The 19,074-nt window shown below is 38.0% G+C and overlaps 1 protein-coding gene across 6 annotated transcripts in view; it reads right to left on the bottom strand.

Annotated features, from left to right (window-relative positions):
* Nucleotides 1-6,257: 6,257 nt before the first annotated feature.
* Nucleotides 6,258-19,074, bottom strand: part of LOC112570622 (tricalbin-3-like) — a 44,346-nt gene continuing 31,529 nt past the window's right edge. For 3 of the 6 annotated variants that reach the window (XM_025249156.1, XM_025249157.1, XM_025249160.1), the window contains 4 exons: nucleotides 18,255-18,394; nucleotides 17,120-17,206; nucleotides 16,552-16,635; nucleotides 13,636-14,351 (listed from right to left, as the gene is read on the bottom strand). In XM_025249156.1, the coding sequence (XP_025104941.1) occupies nucleotides 14,160-14,351; nucleotides 16,552-16,635; nucleotides 17,120-17,206; nucleotides 18,255-18,394 (503 nt within the window). In that variant the 3' untranslated portion in view covers nucleotides 13,636-14,159. The other 3 variants (XM_025249159.1, XM_025249162.1, XM_025249161.1) reach the window with 3 other exon arrangements.

Here is a 19,074-nt window from a genome sequence, read left to right as displayed (position 1 = left end):
GCCCCTACGTGGGGATAAATACTTCTTCTTCCCTTTTTTCGTTTTTTTTTTTATTACTAACATGCCGATTTCCTGCACTGTGGGCAGAAGTTTCGCGGGCCGGATATGGCCCGCGGGCCATAGGTTGGGCATCCCTGTTCTATGGCATTAGACATACGTTGGTGTGTTATATGGGCATGTATTGAAGGCTATTTTAGTGAAATGAGCTAATCGTTCTTTTAATTGCTAATAAGAAAAACAAGTGTGCAACAAAGCTAACTGCAAGATTTATGAAATTGTTCAGAGATCAGAATGAAAAAGCAGACACTGTAAAGTAATAGATGTAATAGTAATAAGTAAACATATCTTTGTATACTTATAACTGAAAGCAGAAGGCTGGCATAATGTACTTCATTTGTCACAGGCATATAACTTGCAGACTATCAAGGCAGCTTATTCTACATCATTCCACAAATATTGGGTGTCCAGATGAGAAACAGATGTCAAATCAATATTTTAAAAGTCATATATAGTACCATCAAAGAATGGCAAAATTTGCCATTTTAAAGTTTGTCATCAGTACAAAAACACATAGTTATCTTTTAAAGTCCCAGAGAAAAAGTTGATACTGCTAAAAGTGCAGGGAGTGGGGCTGGGGGATTAGTGTTTTAGTCTACTGAGTCTGCAATTAAGGTTATATTAAGACAAAGCAGCTGGTCCTCACTTCTCTGTGACACCACTGCTGAGTGATCAAACTTTGCATATAAAGACAAAAACAAAAAATAACCTGTCAAAGTACACTACAAACATGAACACATGGCCTGCATTACAACTGAAAATATATGGAATGAATTTTCAATATAGTCCCAACAGCCAGAATGCCTTAGTAACAAAATCCTCTGTGGGAATACTGATAGATCATAAAACTAAATGCAAAAAGAAATCTGGTTTTACACTTTTAGCAATGTATCGGCCAAAAAATAAAAAAAGTGGAAAATGATGCAGTACAGTGTCTGAAACTTGAAACAACAAAAACATGTTTTTCGTGCACATTAGTCTCTCTAGTGATGTGCTTTATTATCCTGTTATCACTTGTTAGATCACTAGCTGCACACTAAAACAGTATAACAGTATAAATCTATAGCATGCATCTGAGGACCTGTTTCTGTAAGCAAGACTTAAGTGACGAGCAAACTGAAAAAATATCTGGAGAAAGTTTAAAAAAACCAAATGAATGGCACAGTAAATTTATAGCAGCAATTTATGGTAGTAGTCATCGTTTACTAAGCACAAAAGTAACTTAAAATGACAGTTAAAACAGATTGTAGGAAAATTATGTTTACAACTTAAAAAAGATATACAGTTGTGCATAACATTTACAACATGAAAATAATCTAGACCTATCAAACACCAAATGACTTTTTCACTCGGGTCCAATGCAGTATGCCTCAGTGGTGAAAATGTTATGTTATAAGCAGGCTTACACAGAGCAATACTACCCTTACCACGCAAGTGTGTTCACATCTGAGCTGAGAAACAGCAGAAGGCAATGAACAAGATGGTGGAAAACAGATCTGTAAAAGCAAAAACCATTAGAGAATGAATGAAAAGGCAATGAATGTAACTATGCAAAAGGTAGTATGTAAGAACAAATATAAGCAGAGCTGCACAAGCGGTGACGGAACATATCAGTTTTACGTTGCCTTACAGCTCGATTGGTTGTTTTTTTTTGGGGGGGAGTATCATAATTCGTTCAAATAACAGCTTGTAACTCTCTACAGTGAAAAAGGTTTTGCTTTATTTGACCAGCCCAATGGATGATAAAGATAGAGAACATCCATCAATGGATGATGAAGATGGTGGAAAGTGAAGCTGAGAGCCATTGCCCAGCTTCCTACACCCAGCCCTGAAAGGGAGATAACGTAGAGTGAACCCGGCACCTCATGATTCTGGCTGTACAGGTGACTAATAAATGTTTTACCATTAGAATGGCCTGAAGTTTTAAACCAGCAGCACAGTTTATGGTCCTTTGTGGTGTTAAAACATATTTATCTTACTCTTGGCACCTCCTAGATATGTTGACAACAAAAGCCAGTGGATATTTCAACAGTACACATTTCATCTGGAAGATAAAGTCATGGGAACAGGCAATGAAGGCATGCTTGAGCACAAAAGTAAGGTGACCAGAATTTGTTTAGTCAATCTGTGAACATGGTGGAGGTGGGGAGAGCTAGAGAAGGGTAGTTGTGAAAATGTAGCTTATGATGAACAAGCAAAACTGCAAGATTGTGCAAGGGTTGGAATTTTGTAAATCGCAAATATGTTCTGTATCAGTTCAAGAAACAACATTCTTATATGGACATTAAACTTACAATTTAATTTACTGATAATTTACATGTTTTTTTTTCCTGGCAGCTTCAAAAATGTCAAAATTGACACTGTGATGCGTCCAAAACTGTAAAATAATTTGTAACACGTAAGCACCCATTAATTTTAATATTAATTAAATCAAACACTTCATGAAAATTCATACTGAAGCCCATCATTGAACTGATACTTCCTTTTACCACTCATGTTGAATCACAGGGATCACCGCACCACAATGCAGAAAAAAACAGGCGGAAGAAAAGAGCCGCCATGCAGCTTTCGTATCCAGAAGCATGCCACGCGCAGACACAGGCAGAGGTTGAGCCCTTCTTAAAATCTACAGATCACGAGTAAGGATTCTAAACACAACAGAGTACAAAGCGAAAGCTTATCTCCTGATTTCTCTCCAAAGCTGCAGGATGCAGTCAAGCATCCACCAAAACACAGTGTACACGTGCGGAGTTAAAATTATTGTGGTAATGAGATTCAAAAAAGTGCACCAGCTGAAAATGGGGGAGAAATCTTAAACCAGGGATAAAACAGGAACATGTTTCTGAGTGGGGACAGTTGTCTGAAAAAGGGGGACTGTCCCTGGAAAAACGGGGACAGATGGTCGCCTTAACAAAAGACTGATGCATATGTATAAACTCTGTACAGTGACACACAGCAGTAGCAAGTAGGCCACAATCTTTTTTTGCTGAAGGGTGTCTGGCTATGTAGTTATCACTTTCTGCGCACTCATTTCATATTTTCATACAGCTCTATCTTAACCAGCCATAGTGAATGAAAGGTTATAAACATCTCCAACTGTTCGGTAAATAAGTGACATAGAGATCATCAAGATGCACAATGTCCCTTTAGACATGACTGCTGTTGTATTATAATATACAAGACATGAAAAAGGGTCAAACCACAAAAAACATCTTGCATAAAATGCACAAGAAACTGCTCTTTATCTTGTGGATGATATGTTGAGGAATACAAAGTCCTTTGGAATGCTCTAGCAACTAGACTTTGTCTCCGTTCTTGCCCAAACACACACAGGCGTGTATGCACAGATTAGAGAACAAACTGATTTTCATGTACTTGTCATTGTGGGGATTGTTTCAGTCTTCAGTTTTAGATGCTAACAGACTTAGTGCCTTTCAAGGGACAAGTATTGTCATATATTTAAAGCATTCAAAAAACTGCCAAAGTGACTGCAATACCACTTTCTCATACGAGGAATAGCCAATTTACAAAGGTAGCATTTAATATTCACCAAAAATGGTTCAAGTAAATGTCACTATGAAATGGTTTAGAAACATCTAGTATAAAAATACAGAAAACAGAATACAAAATTAGTCATCAAGATGGTGTATGCATACTGTGCCAAACTGAGTTCATGTCACTTGTGAAAGTGTTACCATGTCTGTCTCACATGATTTGATGAAGTTTAATGAAAGTGGTGGTGAACTAACTAATCTGGCCATCTTCATCAAAGCTTTTTGATTTTGAGATCTTACTCCCACCCAACTTCTCATTGAGACTGAAGCAAAAACTGCCCATATATCACATTAAATTATTTATAATATCTAAATTTAACAAACATTTTTTAAACAATAATACAGATTTTGTTTCTGTATTAAGACAGGTACTAAGGCATGCTTCAGACAGTTGGACTAGTTCTTTGTTTCATTTGACATTTTGATACTTCAGTTTCACACAACCAATATCTCAAAAATATGATCAAAACTACAAAATGTATTTTCAACTTTCAAATCAGCTAACCACAATGCTCTAACTTTGTCATGCATCACAACCTCATATCACATTCCAACAATCTCACATCCTTACTGCTAGACCATTGCAAGAAGACTTTCACAGGTTACCAGAAATATTTTCCTTAGGGAAGCTACAAAATATATTTGCTATGAGACTATACAGAGACAAAAATAATATTTCAAGTTGACAAAAACATCTGAAGTCTTTTATTAGGTGTTCGCAACTGAGAGAAGAAGGGAGACAGTCTTGTGAAACAAGGCAAACATACAAAACAGGAGTAAAGTGTTAAAGTGCTGGCTAAGCTTTAGCTTGTCCTGAAGGCAACATTTGTAGCAAGACTTGTTCTCTATCTCAACCACAGAAGTTGTGGGATACATTCCACTCTGTATACACACACTTCCTGACTCCCCTTAGTGGTCAATGGCACAATAAATTCCCTTGTAGTGGTCAATGGCACAATGAATTCCCTTGTAGTGGTCAATGGCACAATGAATTCCCTTGTAGTGGTCAATGGCACAATGAAATAACATGATGCTAGAGCTGCCTTCTGTCAGCAAGTCACAACAACAGTAGTCCCAACAAGGCTGCAGTTGAACATTTGAGCTCTTGGACAAGCCAGGACATGATCAGCACAGGTAGGAGGTCACATGATGTCTGGTTGTACATGCATATGTAGTGAATAAGCCTGGAAGTTTGGCACAGTCATGTCACAAAACAGCCTATGACACGTTTTGTGAAACTCATTTACTTATGTGCAACACAACAGAGAGGCTGTGGCACGGGCGCATCATGGAGTATGTGAATCTGGCTATTATGCAAACACTTCCACAGGCATCATGGGACCTACACACACCATGGACAGAACCTTAACAAGTTACAGGTTTTATGACAAATAGACAATGTAGGACATAGGATAGACTATTTAATATAAGATACCATGTGATTAACTGGCTGTGACCAATAAAGATCATCAAACACATGTTTTATAAACTGTTCTTATTTTCCAAACATGCAAGAAGCATGTTGCATACTTCTTATTTGTCTGGTTTGTAACCTTTTTCATATGCTTTGGCCATGTTGCACACCCTATCCATGCTTTGACCATGCTGAACACCCTATCCACTCTAGTTGCTCGTGTTTGTCGGCCCCTAGCCTCTCATCTCAAGGTTACAGTTTACTTTTCTTTACGGAAGGACAGACTTTTGAAGACACTTCGTCTGTGGCGTGGGGAGTTTTGACCCAATGAGAGGGATAACTCTACTTCCACATTATTCTTCAGGGGCAACCATCGACACACTGCCTCAGAATCTGCAGAGGACACGCAAAAGGGAGTGTTGAGAACAAAATAAATTTTAAATAATTCATTTTTTTAATTAGTTCACAATATGTTACAAAAAGAAATGCTTCAGCTTTGTTGTGAAACAGTCTTTGTATTCCCAAAGGCATTTCCTATTTCTTCATTAGAATTAAAATTTATCTCGGACATAAAAATGTTGAGGTGAAGGCAAGTTGCACCAGACTGACTAGCCATCCAGTTCAAAGGGCAAAAACTAGGAAGGTAAAAAAAAATATTTTTATTTAGACAAGCAGGCCTGTCTACAGAAACAGTGAACTCACTAGAGAAGGCAGCTCATATGAAGAAATATAACTGTCAGCACACAAGACCTCTTAAGACACATTTAATTCTTCGAAAAAAACAGACACTTCTAGGAGAGAGATTTTCACAGAAGGTGAGAAATATATGAAAACAGGTTGAATCCTTTGGCGATAGATCAATAGGCTCTTCATAATCTGACTGAAGAAAACTAACCTTCTAGAATATGGCGCAAGGGTAAAGCTGTCTCTAGCTACATGGGTCGGTGGGAAGTCTTGATGTCCACAATAAGGACAGCATCTGGTGTTATCCCACTTCCCTTGTCCACCTGGAAACAAAACAGCTGTCATCCTCAGCACACATGTGCATGCACACACATCCATATCCATCTATTATGTACATTAAATGTTTACGCATACATGCTCTGTGTACAGGTAAACATTTGTGATAAATACACTTTTGCATCAAACTCTCAACACAACTGACCTCAAACTTGAGGTCGAAAATTGGCTGGGATGATGGCACAGGTCTAGACTTGCCCAGGACCCGTGAGCCAGAGAAGAGACTAAGGCGACTTCCAGGCCTGCCAATCACAGCCAAGCAAAATGTTATCGAAAACAAAGATGTTACAAGCCATATTCCATCTTACAATTTCTAAAGCCATCAGACACGATAACAGCGAGGAAAAAATATAATTTGTACCACATCTGTGACAACTCATTTATGCAAACTTTGAATGTCATTACCTACATACCAAGTATGCCTGTTCAGTACCTTATGTTAAAGCATCACTATGAGCTAGAAGTTTGCTTTAATGATTTAAATAAACCACCACTATTTCATGATCTTACCAGGTCTTTCTCTATATATATACACACACAGTCCTGACGTACTTTCACCACAATCTGTCCATCACAAATGTTGGGCAAGAGGTGAGGATGGCGAAATAAAGATATGATTCATAATTAGGGATAATGTTTAAGGAAAAATAATAGAGAACAGGCAGCAAAAATAATGAATAGAATCTGTATCTGTGTGCGTAAATATATGCACACATATACTGTATCCATGTGTATATACACATGCACTGTATCTGTGTATAATAAATATGTACTGTATATGTTTATGCACACATGTACTACACCACTATATGAATCAATCAATCAATCAATCCAACTTTATTATCTCAACGAGGAGAAATTGCAAGACGTAGTGAAACAACTGGCTTATAATAAAAACTTAATTCCACTCAAACCAATAAACTATCATCTCACACAAGCACCTACAATCCATGTAAATAACCCAACTAAATAAGACAGAAACATCACTGAAACTATATTCACAAAAACACACGCCCACACCCACACACTCACAAATCCTTACAACACTTGTTAAGCAAGACAACAGACTTATTTATAAAACTATTCCTGGAACGGGCATTGGACGCTTTTGGAACATTATAACGTCTCTTAGACGGAAGAAGATTATAATACTGTGCTAACACATGTGTACTATCTTTCACAATCACTCTCGCTTTCCGTACTACTCGTCTTTCATACAACTTACTCAGACACTCCTGTTTCTCCCCAATCACCCTCCCACTCACACTCACAACTCTATCTAGCACATTCCTATTACTAGACCTCAATCCTCCATACCAACATAAAAATCCAAATGTCAACACAGACTCAAGAAAACATCTATAAAAAGAACTTAAAACCTTTTTGTTGACATTCAGGGAACGGAGTTTTTGTAAACAGTACAATCTAGATTGACATTTCTTGTGAATGACCTCTGTGTTGGTGTTAAAAGTGAGTTTGTCGTCGATCACAGTTCCTAGATATTTGTACTGTTCAACACGTTCAACCTTGGCACCATCAATGTATAGGTCAGGATAACAGTGCTCTTGCGTCTGAAATCAATCACCAGCTCTTTTGTTTTCTTTACATTTAGATCAAGAGAGTTTTCTTTGCACCATTTATTAAATTTATCTACTGCATCAACATAGGCAGAGTGTGAGTTTGAGAGGTCTAGGAGAGCAGTATCATCAGAGTATTTAATCAAGAGAGACGAATCAGTGCCACGACAGTCATTGGTATAGAGGGTGAAGATTACAGGCGAGAGACATGTACCCTGAGGGCTCCCAACAGATGTATTTCTGGAAGAGGAGAATGCATGCTGGAAACAGACAGTCTGGGAACGTTTTACCAAAAAGTTAACAATCCAGAGAATGAGTTTGGGGCTTACATCAAGTTTAAGAAGTTTCAGAGCTAATAGATGGGGATGTATAGTATTAAATGCAGACGAAAAATCACTAAAAAGAATATGTACATAGGAGCCAGACCTGTCTAAGTGAGAGTATGCAATGTGCAGAAGAGTGAGTGTGGCATCGTCAGTAGATCTGTGCTGCTTGTATGCAAATTAAAAGGGATCGAGGTGTTGTTGTGTCTGTGAGAGAAGTGTGCGAAGGATGATGCGTTCGAAGCATTTCATAACAATGGAAGTCAATGCCACGGGCCTGTAATCATTTAGTTCAATTGGGTTTCTGGTTTTAGGAACAGGACAAATGATGGATTTTTTCCAGATGTTTGGTACAGTACTCACTTTTACAGACCAAGAGAATAACTGAGTAAAAACACAAGACAGCTGAGACGCACAATATTTCAACACTCTTCCACAAATATTATCAGGGCCACATGCTTTCCTCACATTTACCTGTCTAAAGAGGGATAAGACAGCATTTTCCTTAATCACAAAGTCATCCGATTCGCTCCCATGCTGCTCCTCCCCTACTCTCTCCCCCAAATCAGAAATCACATTAAATAGCTCCTCCCCAACATCATCCCTCTCAAAGCGACAATAAAATTCATTCAGTTTGTTTGCCTAATCTACTCTTTCCTCCAATGACATGGAGAGGACACTGGTCAGCGGTTTGTTTTGACCCGTCAATATTTTCAGGCCTTTCCATGCATCCCTCATGTTCCCACCCTCAAACTGCTTCTCTACCTTTCCTTTCTATTCCAACTTGGCTTTTCTAATTTCTTCGCTCAGCTTTTTCTGTACCCGCTTTCTATCTATTCTATCGCCTGTCTGAAATGCAACCTTCTTAGAGTTTATAGTGTTTTTCAGTAGCTAGTAATCCATATGTACTGTATCTCTACACCTATGAATATACAAAATAAGAGTGATAACTGATGGAAGTCTGAAAATGGTTAGCTGTATTTGTGTGTGTGCCATTACACACATGTACTGTATCCCTACACCTATGAGTATACAAAATAATAGCAATAGCTGATGGAAGTCTGTGTATAAATATATGTACACACATGTACAGTATATCTACACCTACGTATATATAAAGTCTGAAACTGGTTAACTGGCAGGGCTAATGAAGCTTGACAGATGTGTCCACAACACCAGAATGTAGGTGTGTATACATGCTGTATATATGGGCGTGTGTTGGGAGGGAGCACTGGATGTAAAGGCTGGGGTGTGAGCCTGATTGCCACAACTGTATACTGATGTCTTTAGTTACCATTTTGCTTCAGCATTAAGTAGTGAATTTTAAAAAAATAAATAGTGATGCCTCTTTGAATGTTATGTAATTTTATCTGATTTGCATACTGCAACTGCTGAATGCATAACAAAGTTTCCCCATGAGATTATGAAGTTGCATTGTATCTAGTGATATAACCAGTCAGTCAAGTGAGTCTTACAGTTCCAGACGAACTTTGCAGTAAACTTCCTCATTTGTTGTCATCATTCCACGAACACGATGAACAACTCCAGACACTCCGAAAAACTTGTCTGAAGTTGACACAGCACTGCCTGCAAAAAACAAAACAAAAAATTCTTGATGAGGTAAAAACTACAATATACCAAGTTACCGCAGGATACATTTTAAAAGGAATAATACATTAGAGTCTCAGATGGTCGCTTCAGCTACATCATATTTGATTTTCACTGCAGTCTAGTGTAGTATATGTCTAGCTCTTTTAGCAGACAAGTAGGGATGTTACATGTTTTCATTTCCTTCTTTCTTTTTCCACAAGCCCTGCTCTTACATGCATCTTCTTCATTCGCTCAGTGTTTCACATGTTTTAGATTCCTCATTTACATGAAGTGTTTGGTCAAGTCCTATTCTGCACACTACTGAGTTTCTGCTCATAATAAATTTTGTCCTTTTTCCTTTTTATGTGAGCTTGTAAGCATGTTGTCTTTTTGTCAAGCATCAGTTTTATTAAGTAAATGGCATACACAAAAAATCATTTCACAGTCAATTTTTTTGAAGGGAAATGAAGACAAATTATGCATACAATCTTGATTGAAGGGAAATGAAGACAAATTATGCATACAATCTTGACGACAAAACAGTAATATATTTCTGGTTTTATATCCTCCACCAAAGGGACAAACTTTATGATTGTCATCTGTTTTAGTCTCTCTCACACACACACACACATATGCATACATACATAATCCTTATTATCAATATGGTTGTATTATCATGATTTTTGTTGTCTATATGTGTATGGGAGTGTGCTATTTCATTTTGTATAGAGCCAAAGCCACGCTTTTTACTGTTTTGATTGCAGGTGCATATACTTATCACTAAGCTTGCTCAATCCACTACTAGAACTGACCAAGCGCGACTTTCACACAAAACAGTAGTAATTGCAGGCCAGAGGTTTTAATACCTGCTAGATGTGACAACAAAAATGGACTGAAAATAGAAACACAATGAGCAGGCCAACAATAACCAACTTCAGTGACACTGACAGTGCATGACATTTAATGTACAGTTATGACATGTTATGTATAATGTATGACATGCAATGTGCACTGTACTTTTCATGACATGCAATGCACAGTGTATGATGTTCAATGTATAATGTACAAGATACAATGTACAGTCTTTGACATGTAATGTATAATATATGACAAATTATATAGTGTATAGCAGGCCATGTATAATGTATGACATGTGATGTATACTGTATGACTTGCAATGTACAATGTATAATGTTCAATGCATAATGTATGATATATCATTTCTGAATGCATAGCATATGACATTTATTTAAGTTTTATTCCTGAAAGTGTAGACACTCAATGCAGTTTTATTTTGTAAATTCATAGTGCATGCAATGAAACAGTGGGTGCTATCAGGTTTGATTTATTGCACAAAAAAAACTATGCTATTCTTTGGTATTCTGTTGGCAGAATTCATTGTCTAATGTGCAGGCTTGTTGAAAATAGAACAAAAGTGTTCTAATAAACAAGTGTATAACTTTTAGTCTAGACCAGTAGTGGCCAACCATTTCTTGCCCAGGGCCGCACTCAACATGATATAATATATGCAGGCCAGAACATGGAATCATGCCAACATTAAAAAAGAAATTATGCAGAGATATATCAAAGCATAAGATTGGTTAGAAAGAAATCATAAGCCTGTGGCAGCATAGTGTGATATCCTACGTCCCGTTAAAATAAGCAGGCCACACGAGGCACCTTTGCGGGCCGTAGTTTGGGGCACACCTGGTCTAGACATCCTGGATGCACCATATAGCAAGTACAATGAAGACAGAATACAGCCAATCCAGTACAAAAAAAAAGCAAAATAAGTAACAGAAACAAAAGACAAAATCCTTCCAGCAATGAATGAGATAGTCAAGCGCTATAGAAGCCAGAACAGATGAATGTTAAGCTCCACAAAGCATATCACGATGAATGTCAATGCTAGCTTGCCTAATTAGTGCTGGTCAACATATGAAGCAAGTCATGCATGTTAGTGTTGGTCAGCATGTGCAGCCAGTCATGTATGTTAGTGTTGGTCAGCATATGAAGCCAGTCATGTATGTTAGTGTTGGTCAGCATATGAAGCCAGTCATGTATGTTAGTGTTGGTCAGCATGTGCAGCCAGTCATGTATGTTAGTGTTGGTCAGCATATGAAGCCAGTCATGTATGTTAGTGTTGGTCAGCATATGAAGCCAGTCATGTATGTTAGTGCTGGTCAGCATATGAAGCCAGTCATGTATGTTAGTGTTGGTCAGCATACGAAGCCAGTCATGTATGTTAGTGTTGGTCAGCATATGAAGCCAGTCATGTATGTTAGTGTTGGTCAGCATATGAAGCCAGTCATGTATGTTAGTGTTGGTCAGCATACGAAGCCAGTCATGTATGTTAGTGCTGGTCAGCATATGAAGCCAGTCATGTATGTTAGTGCTGGTCAGCATATGAAGCCAGTTATGTATGTTAGTGTTGGTTAGCAGGTGTAGCAAATCATGCATGTGTTGGTTAGCAGGTGTAGCCAATCATGCATGGTTAGTGTAGGTCAGTACAACATGCACAGTTATATCTCACCAGTTGTCTCCAAAGTTGTATTGTGCTCATCTTTCTCATCTGGGGTTAGTAGCAAACAGTGCCATATAGCCAATATGCACCCCACATCTTGACATGTCTAGACATCAGGTGCTTTAAGGTACATTGCCTTTGGCACAAATCTTAATACTCTTGTGACTTCATTACTTTGGAAAGTTAAAAAGAAAATACAAAAACTTAAAAGAAAATGAACCAGCTGTTGTATTGGAATGCACCTTAAAAGTCACCGTATCTAACAAGCCAAGGCTGACATATGCACATGCATAGGTGCATGCATTAGTGCACTTGCCTTTCCGTGGCTACAAGTTGAAAGCAAAACAGATCAACTAATGACAAATAAAAGAAGATATCAGCCCCTACCCCTCCACTCCCAATATCCAAAGCATGCCTCCAAAGTGTTCCTCCCTCAAAAAGCAGTACATAAAATGCATTCACTAACAATGAAACTGCCCCACACAAAAGTGCTCACTGCTCAAAATCAGTCAGCCATTTATAGTGCACACTGGCTGTTAAGATAAGGCAGTGAAAATTACCCCAATAACTATAACAAGGATTGTTGTGATATTAGTGTCAGACACTTCAACAAATAGTATCCAAGCAATAAACAAAGACAGACCAGCCTCTAAAGCACTTAGAGATCCCACAAGATAGAAAGAAGGTGTAAGAGGGGCGGTGAGCATTCTTCATTGTTTTGAATTTTGCTATCTACTTTTACCATTCGATTATTATTATGGTGATAGTTCTGTTGTAATTTCTAAAATCCATTACTGATTTGGTGACAGACCATTTTGTACTTTATCAAAGAACATCAAGTAAGTTTGCAAATTTTATAAGATCTGCTACAGTCTTTGTAACGAACACAAGATTAAGACATAGAAAGCTAAGAAGTATTGACATACTTAATGACACAGTGTCTCCTCTGTCCTTGTATCTCATCTCCACTGATCTCAACCTGATGAAGACACAAGCTTTGATGAGTGTTAATGAAAACATCAATCTTCATTACAGCCAGGTCATATCTGCAGGGATTATCTGATTCATCAAATTCAATTATTTATGACATTGTTAGCACTGTTTTCATGTGGGAAGAACTCTGAGAACAGGCACAACCGTTATTCCTGAGCATTTCACTGTCATAACAAGCAGCTGCTGCTGCTACTGCCAGCATCATTCTCACCAAGATTCTGAAGTATCACAGTTGTCAGCACCATTCTCATCAAGATTCTGATGTATAGCAGTTGTCAGGCACCAAAACATTAATCACAGCTGTAGCAAAACACTTACGAGGGAATTGCTTTTATGCCATGGCCACTTGAGTGCGTGAAGACGATTTTTGTGGCTGCAGTGTTTGTACTGTGAAGGTGGGAGGCCACACTTTCGGAGCTCATTTTGTTGATTGCTACATCAGAGACAGACCTTTGTAAGGCAGGTGATTCAGAATTGAGGAATATCAGGCATACCACTATAGCCATCAGAGCCACCCCCCTTATTGGAGCCCATGGATGAGGGAAATGAGTTGTTGATGGTAGCTGTGTTGGTCACCTGTGAAAAAAAAATGCAAACATCACTGACATCAACAGATCATTTGTTCTGAACTGAAGTATATATAGAAGGAGGTAAACAATATGTAAATCATTCAACAAAGGTCAAACATGTTTCTGCCAAACTATGGGCTATCTCTTGAATATGAAGCTGGCTGTTATTTCTGACAAGATGTACATAAACTGTGGACTATCTATGAGTATTAAGATGGCTGTTATTGCTGACAAGATGTACTTCAGCAGTTACATTTTGCTGCCCAACAAAATAAATAACCTGGTTTATAAATGACTGGTAGCATAGTTGAAATAAACAATGGGAACAACAATAATACAGCACATTTTATAAAGCGTCTTTCTCTAGCATCAGCCAGATTCAAAGCGCTTTAGATAGAGGCTCGTGAGTACACTGTTTTAGGGTGTCATCTTAACGAATACATAAACATGCAAGCACATTGCACCACAGAGTAGAAATTAAGCTAACCGAGACATGGATGCTGGTCTCAAAACAACAGGTAAAATCAATGCCTGACAGTTAAGAGTAGACAGAGACAACATACAGAGAGTGCATACCTGTTACCTGTTGAAATGAAGGACATAGTGTGACAAGAAAGGGAGTGCCTGCCTGTTGAACAGGAGGACATAATCTGACAAGACAAACAGTGCATACCTGTCTGTGGCTGGCACTATCAAACACTTCATTTGTTGCTAGGTCTGTTGGAGATATCTACAGTAAAACAAAAAAAAGAGAGAACCATTCAACAGGAAAGCATAGATATAAAACTCTAAGGAAAAATAAAACAATTTAAGAATGAAAATGATACACTTTTGTAGAACAATGACCAAAACTCCAGGTCATTTATATCAAAGTCTTCTAACCAACAAAAGTGGGAAAGACTGTAGACTAAGGACACAATAATTGCAATTTTTGGACAACTACAGAAGCATTCAACATGTCAGGTGACATTTGAATCTCTAGAATAAAGAAACAATCAACAAGCTGGGTGACACTGAAACACTATGAAATTTCTCATTGGTATTGCACCACAATGCATGGTCACTTTCATTTCCAAGGCATGGGGAGGCAGGACCACAGAAAGACACAGAACTGAGTAGTTATTTTTGTGGATAATTTGCAGGTTGGTCACCTTATTTTGGCAGAGGGTTAAGTGCAGGGCTTAGCTGTGCATTAATACCCAGCCTTTACAAGGGGCAAGAAACAACTGCATTTGAAGTGGAACCAACAAGAAAGTTAGCTAATGTTTGTATTCATGTGGAGCGTGTGATTGGTACAGTGAGACAGAAATACACTCTTTAGGATTTCACATCGTCATTAATAAGTCTTGATGAGAATAATATGACAGTTTTAGACCAGGTGGTGTTTGTCTGGTGTGATCTAGTTAATTTGTATCCTTCTGTTTTTTTTTGGGTTTTTTTCAGATGAAGAAGCCAACGTTGAAGTAACTGCAGTTTCCATCTTTAGTAATGATGTTAAGAAAGAATTAAGCAGACGTGGAGGGGTTTCATAATGATAAAGATATGCTGGGCAATTTGCAGTTTGGAATAGTTCCCTGTTAAAATATGGTATTAACTTACATTGATGATGCCATTTGGATTTGAGTTATGATTTGATGTTTGTTACTTTAATGGAGGTGATGTTTGTGCAATGTTTCGCTCTTGTTTTTCATGCTGGTTTTATGCATCCTGTAAACAGCAACCATGTCCACATCTTAATTTGCCATTTTGATATAATAAATTTGTCTTAAGACTTTCAGGTTTGTGGGGTGTGTATTGAATAAACAATCCTTGTATGTTATGCTAAGGAAACATGAAAAATAATCATGCTTAATACCATAATCAAAAATAATCATGCTTAATTGGTATCTATGGACACAAACACACACACTGCCAATGTGTACTAATAAAATAAACGCAGCAAAAAACCAAAAACACCATACTTGATATACTACTGTGCTAGTGATATATATGATTACCAGCACTAGCAACACAAAATTTACATGTGGATTACTGATGTGACAATGCAAAACAAAACAATAAACAATTCTTAAACATTTCTCAACCAGGTGTAAATTATGAAAACAACTGTAGTACAATAATTACACAAAGAAAACTTATAAAATAAGGAGATCCTGATTAAAACACTAGTGAAGGAAAAGAAAAAGATTCAACCGCTTTGAGTTTGATGCAACGATCACTTGGGCTTAACCTTTCCCTGGTTTCTGAATTGATGCTGTTTTCTGAAGTCTGGACAAATTAAACCACTAGCCTTTTGGAACAGATCTGAGGCTTAGACACTTGAAATTAAACCCTTAAATTCTTTCATTGTGCAGCTAATTTTGGCAAAAACAAGGTACTCCACAATATCATTTCTGGTGCACGGCCAGTTGTTGTGGTCTATGGAAAATATAGGTGCTTTGGCAGTTCATATGAGTCAGCACCGTCAATTGCATTATTTTTTGTATCTAGACAAAGATTGCTTGTCTAGATTGCCTACACGAAACCAATTGTTGTGTTATAGATAAAGTGAATTTCTTGTCCATAGTGTTGAGAAAATAGTGCGAATACCTAGAGCTATCAATGCTTCGGACTATGGCGTGGAGGCTTATTTGTATGCCAGATGAGTCACCCCACTTAAATTGTATACCATGTGATACACACTGTGCCGGAGCCTAATAGCAGAGAATTTACACAGTTTCCTGGGCTTGTGAGCTCATTGGATATTATAGCTATTTAATGTTACTTTTTAAATAATAGTGGTGATATTATGATAAATATTGTCATTTTTTGGATGAGGTGATATCAGGCTAATGATCATTTTGGTGATAACTGTGGTGATATTAGGGTAACGTTCTATTTATGGTCATTTTGGTAATAAGCATGGTGATGATTAAGCAAAGCACACAAACCAAAGTGTCTTTTGAGATGACATGGCATTTTAGCTGAATCATTCCAGTCTTTGTTCTTTCCAGCGTGAACCACTCTGTGGAATCCTGTCAAACAGAAAACTCAAGCATAAATATGCACCAGTGAGTACATTGCATACAATGGCATAAAATTGTGACAGTAAATCCTGCGCATCTAACTGGTTTACATCAGCATCAGTAAACATTGGGTTTTGGTGACATGTATAAACAGATACAGTGTGTAAGTTGGCGCACAATGTATCAATAGATATTGCGTGATAGTTGGCGTGCAACTGTATCAGTTGGTACTGTGTTTTTAACTGGTATACAGCTGTATCAGTAGGTCCTCTATGTTAACTGACATACAACTGCATTGACAGGAACTGTGTGATAGCATACAACTGTTATCTCTTAGTACTTTGGGTTTAGCTGGAAAAGTCTGTACTTCTACAATGTGTTAAAAGTTCAGACATATGTTAACTAGGTCTGCCTATATCAGTATACTTTACACATTAAAAGATAGTATTACCTTAACTATGCTCCACTAGGGGGCGAAAAGGAATAAGATTACCTTAACAGACAATTCTTTCAATTTGTTGGTATCTAAGGTGACTTTGCCTAGAAAATCTTTCGAGATCACATCTTTGTCAAACACATCCTGCAATAATAAATAAACAATATTAATTACTCTGGTGTGAGATTAATAGTTGTAACAACAACAACAACAACAACAACAATAATGACCAGTAATGATAAAAGGAAGACAATGGATGGTTAGATACCAATAGTCACACTGAACAGATGCAGTGTGCAGTCTTGCCATTACATGGAATCTACAATAAGTCAATAAAGTTGTGCATCTGAAATATGTGAAAGTTATTAAGACATTTGTATGGAAGCTCAACTCGCAATCTTCGGTGCAGAGGCCCAACTTTCGCAGATAGAAATATCATTCCATTAACTCAAGTCTTGTGAGAACAACATGCTAATGGTCATTGTAAGCTGAGCTTCCTGGAGATACCTGATGTCAGTCATTGCAGACTTTCCTGTATTGCACAAAAAGCTTGCTGTGACAGCTCCACATCAAATCTTTCTGAAGCAACTGCAGGAAGGTAATCAGAGTTGGATGTTGACACTGCTGATGTGTAGATCAAAAATCTAAGTAATGGCAAGATGGCACAAGATGACAGTAGAAATAAAATGGCACAGGAAAAGATGGAAAATAGCTGAGATACAGAAATCCATCCAGGAGCGTAGTAAATATCGTAACACATGTACTCATGAACATTAGACACAAAGCTTCATGAAAATCAATGGTATAATACGAAGAGTGAGGGACAGCAGTCACCCTCCAGTCAGCTAGGCAAAGGAACATCACTCTCCATTCCAAGGTTTGAGCCCAGAAGTAGATATACACGTCATGCTTTGGCACAATAAATGTGAACATACTGCTGAAGACATGACCAGTAGACAATGAGAAGAATAAAGTACTGACAAATTCTGCCATCAAACTAATGAATGAACAGTTGGCTTTATCCTGTATCAATATTTTGACATGTGTCTGTATGTGCTTTGAATAAGCAGTACAAATAATCAGACAACTGAGACAGGAAAACAGAGAATGTAAGCAGAGGCAAGGATGTGACAGGTGGACCAACAGACTGGCAAACAGAAAAGCAGAGATGGTAAGATGCTATAATACCCACAATGGTAATAGCTGTGTCTTCGTCCTTAATGTCCAGCGTGACTGTCTCGTTCCACTTAGGGAACAGTGTTTTCTTTTTGACAGCTGTGGTGAACACCTTTTTGCCAGCAAGGGACACAACACAGTAGGGATCACTAAATCCTGCAAAAAGCAAAGAAGCTGAACATTAGGCTAATAGAACTTTGATGACATTATGATGAGAAGGCAAAAGATGGAGGCAATAAGCACAAATACATTTCTGATGGCCAAGGATGGGGCAATACTGCTACTAGATGATCATGAATGTGAATGACAGAATGCAAACACACAAAAAAGCATGTTTTCAAAAACATGGTGGGTGGTAGTGGTAAACAACACAAAAAAAGGTTAACATACCTCATTTACAGCCAGGCGGCATCATGTAAGGCCCCCCCGACCCCAAGCTGAGCTACTGAGGAATGGAAGCAAGGCAAGCTGGCTGAGCTGTGCTACGCCTCAGAGAGCGCCTACCGAGTCCAAAGAGTCAGAATAGCATGCCAAGTCTATTGAGTAGAATCTAGTGAATGTGGAATCCAAACATCAGCCTACTGCGTTAATAATTTCTTTCTGGGCTACATTATGCAAGAATGCAAGGCTAGTTGCCACAGCTTGAACCTAGGCCCTGAACCAAGGAATCTGCTATGGGAGATTCACATAAGCTGTATGAACGACAGACTTAAACCAGTTGTAATAGTCAACACTGTAATGTCTATCCCACCTTCCCTCTAGAAAGAAAAAATTAGATCTGCCCTTCACCTAGTCATTCTTTTAAGTTAAATGCTCAAGGTGCATACTGGGTCGTG

This window comes from Pomacea canaliculata, linkage group LG8 (genome assembly GCF_003073045.1).
Source record: "Pomacea canaliculata isolate SZHN2017 linkage group LG8, ASM307304v1, whole genome shotgun sequence".
In the NCBI taxonomy this organism is placed as follows: Eukaryota; Metazoa; Mollusca; class Gastropoda; order Architaenioglossa; family Ampullariidae; genus Pomacea; species Pomacea canaliculata.
The sequence above is the reverse complement of the archived record's forward strand: the minus strand, read 5'-3'. Positions and strand labels throughout refer to the sequence as shown.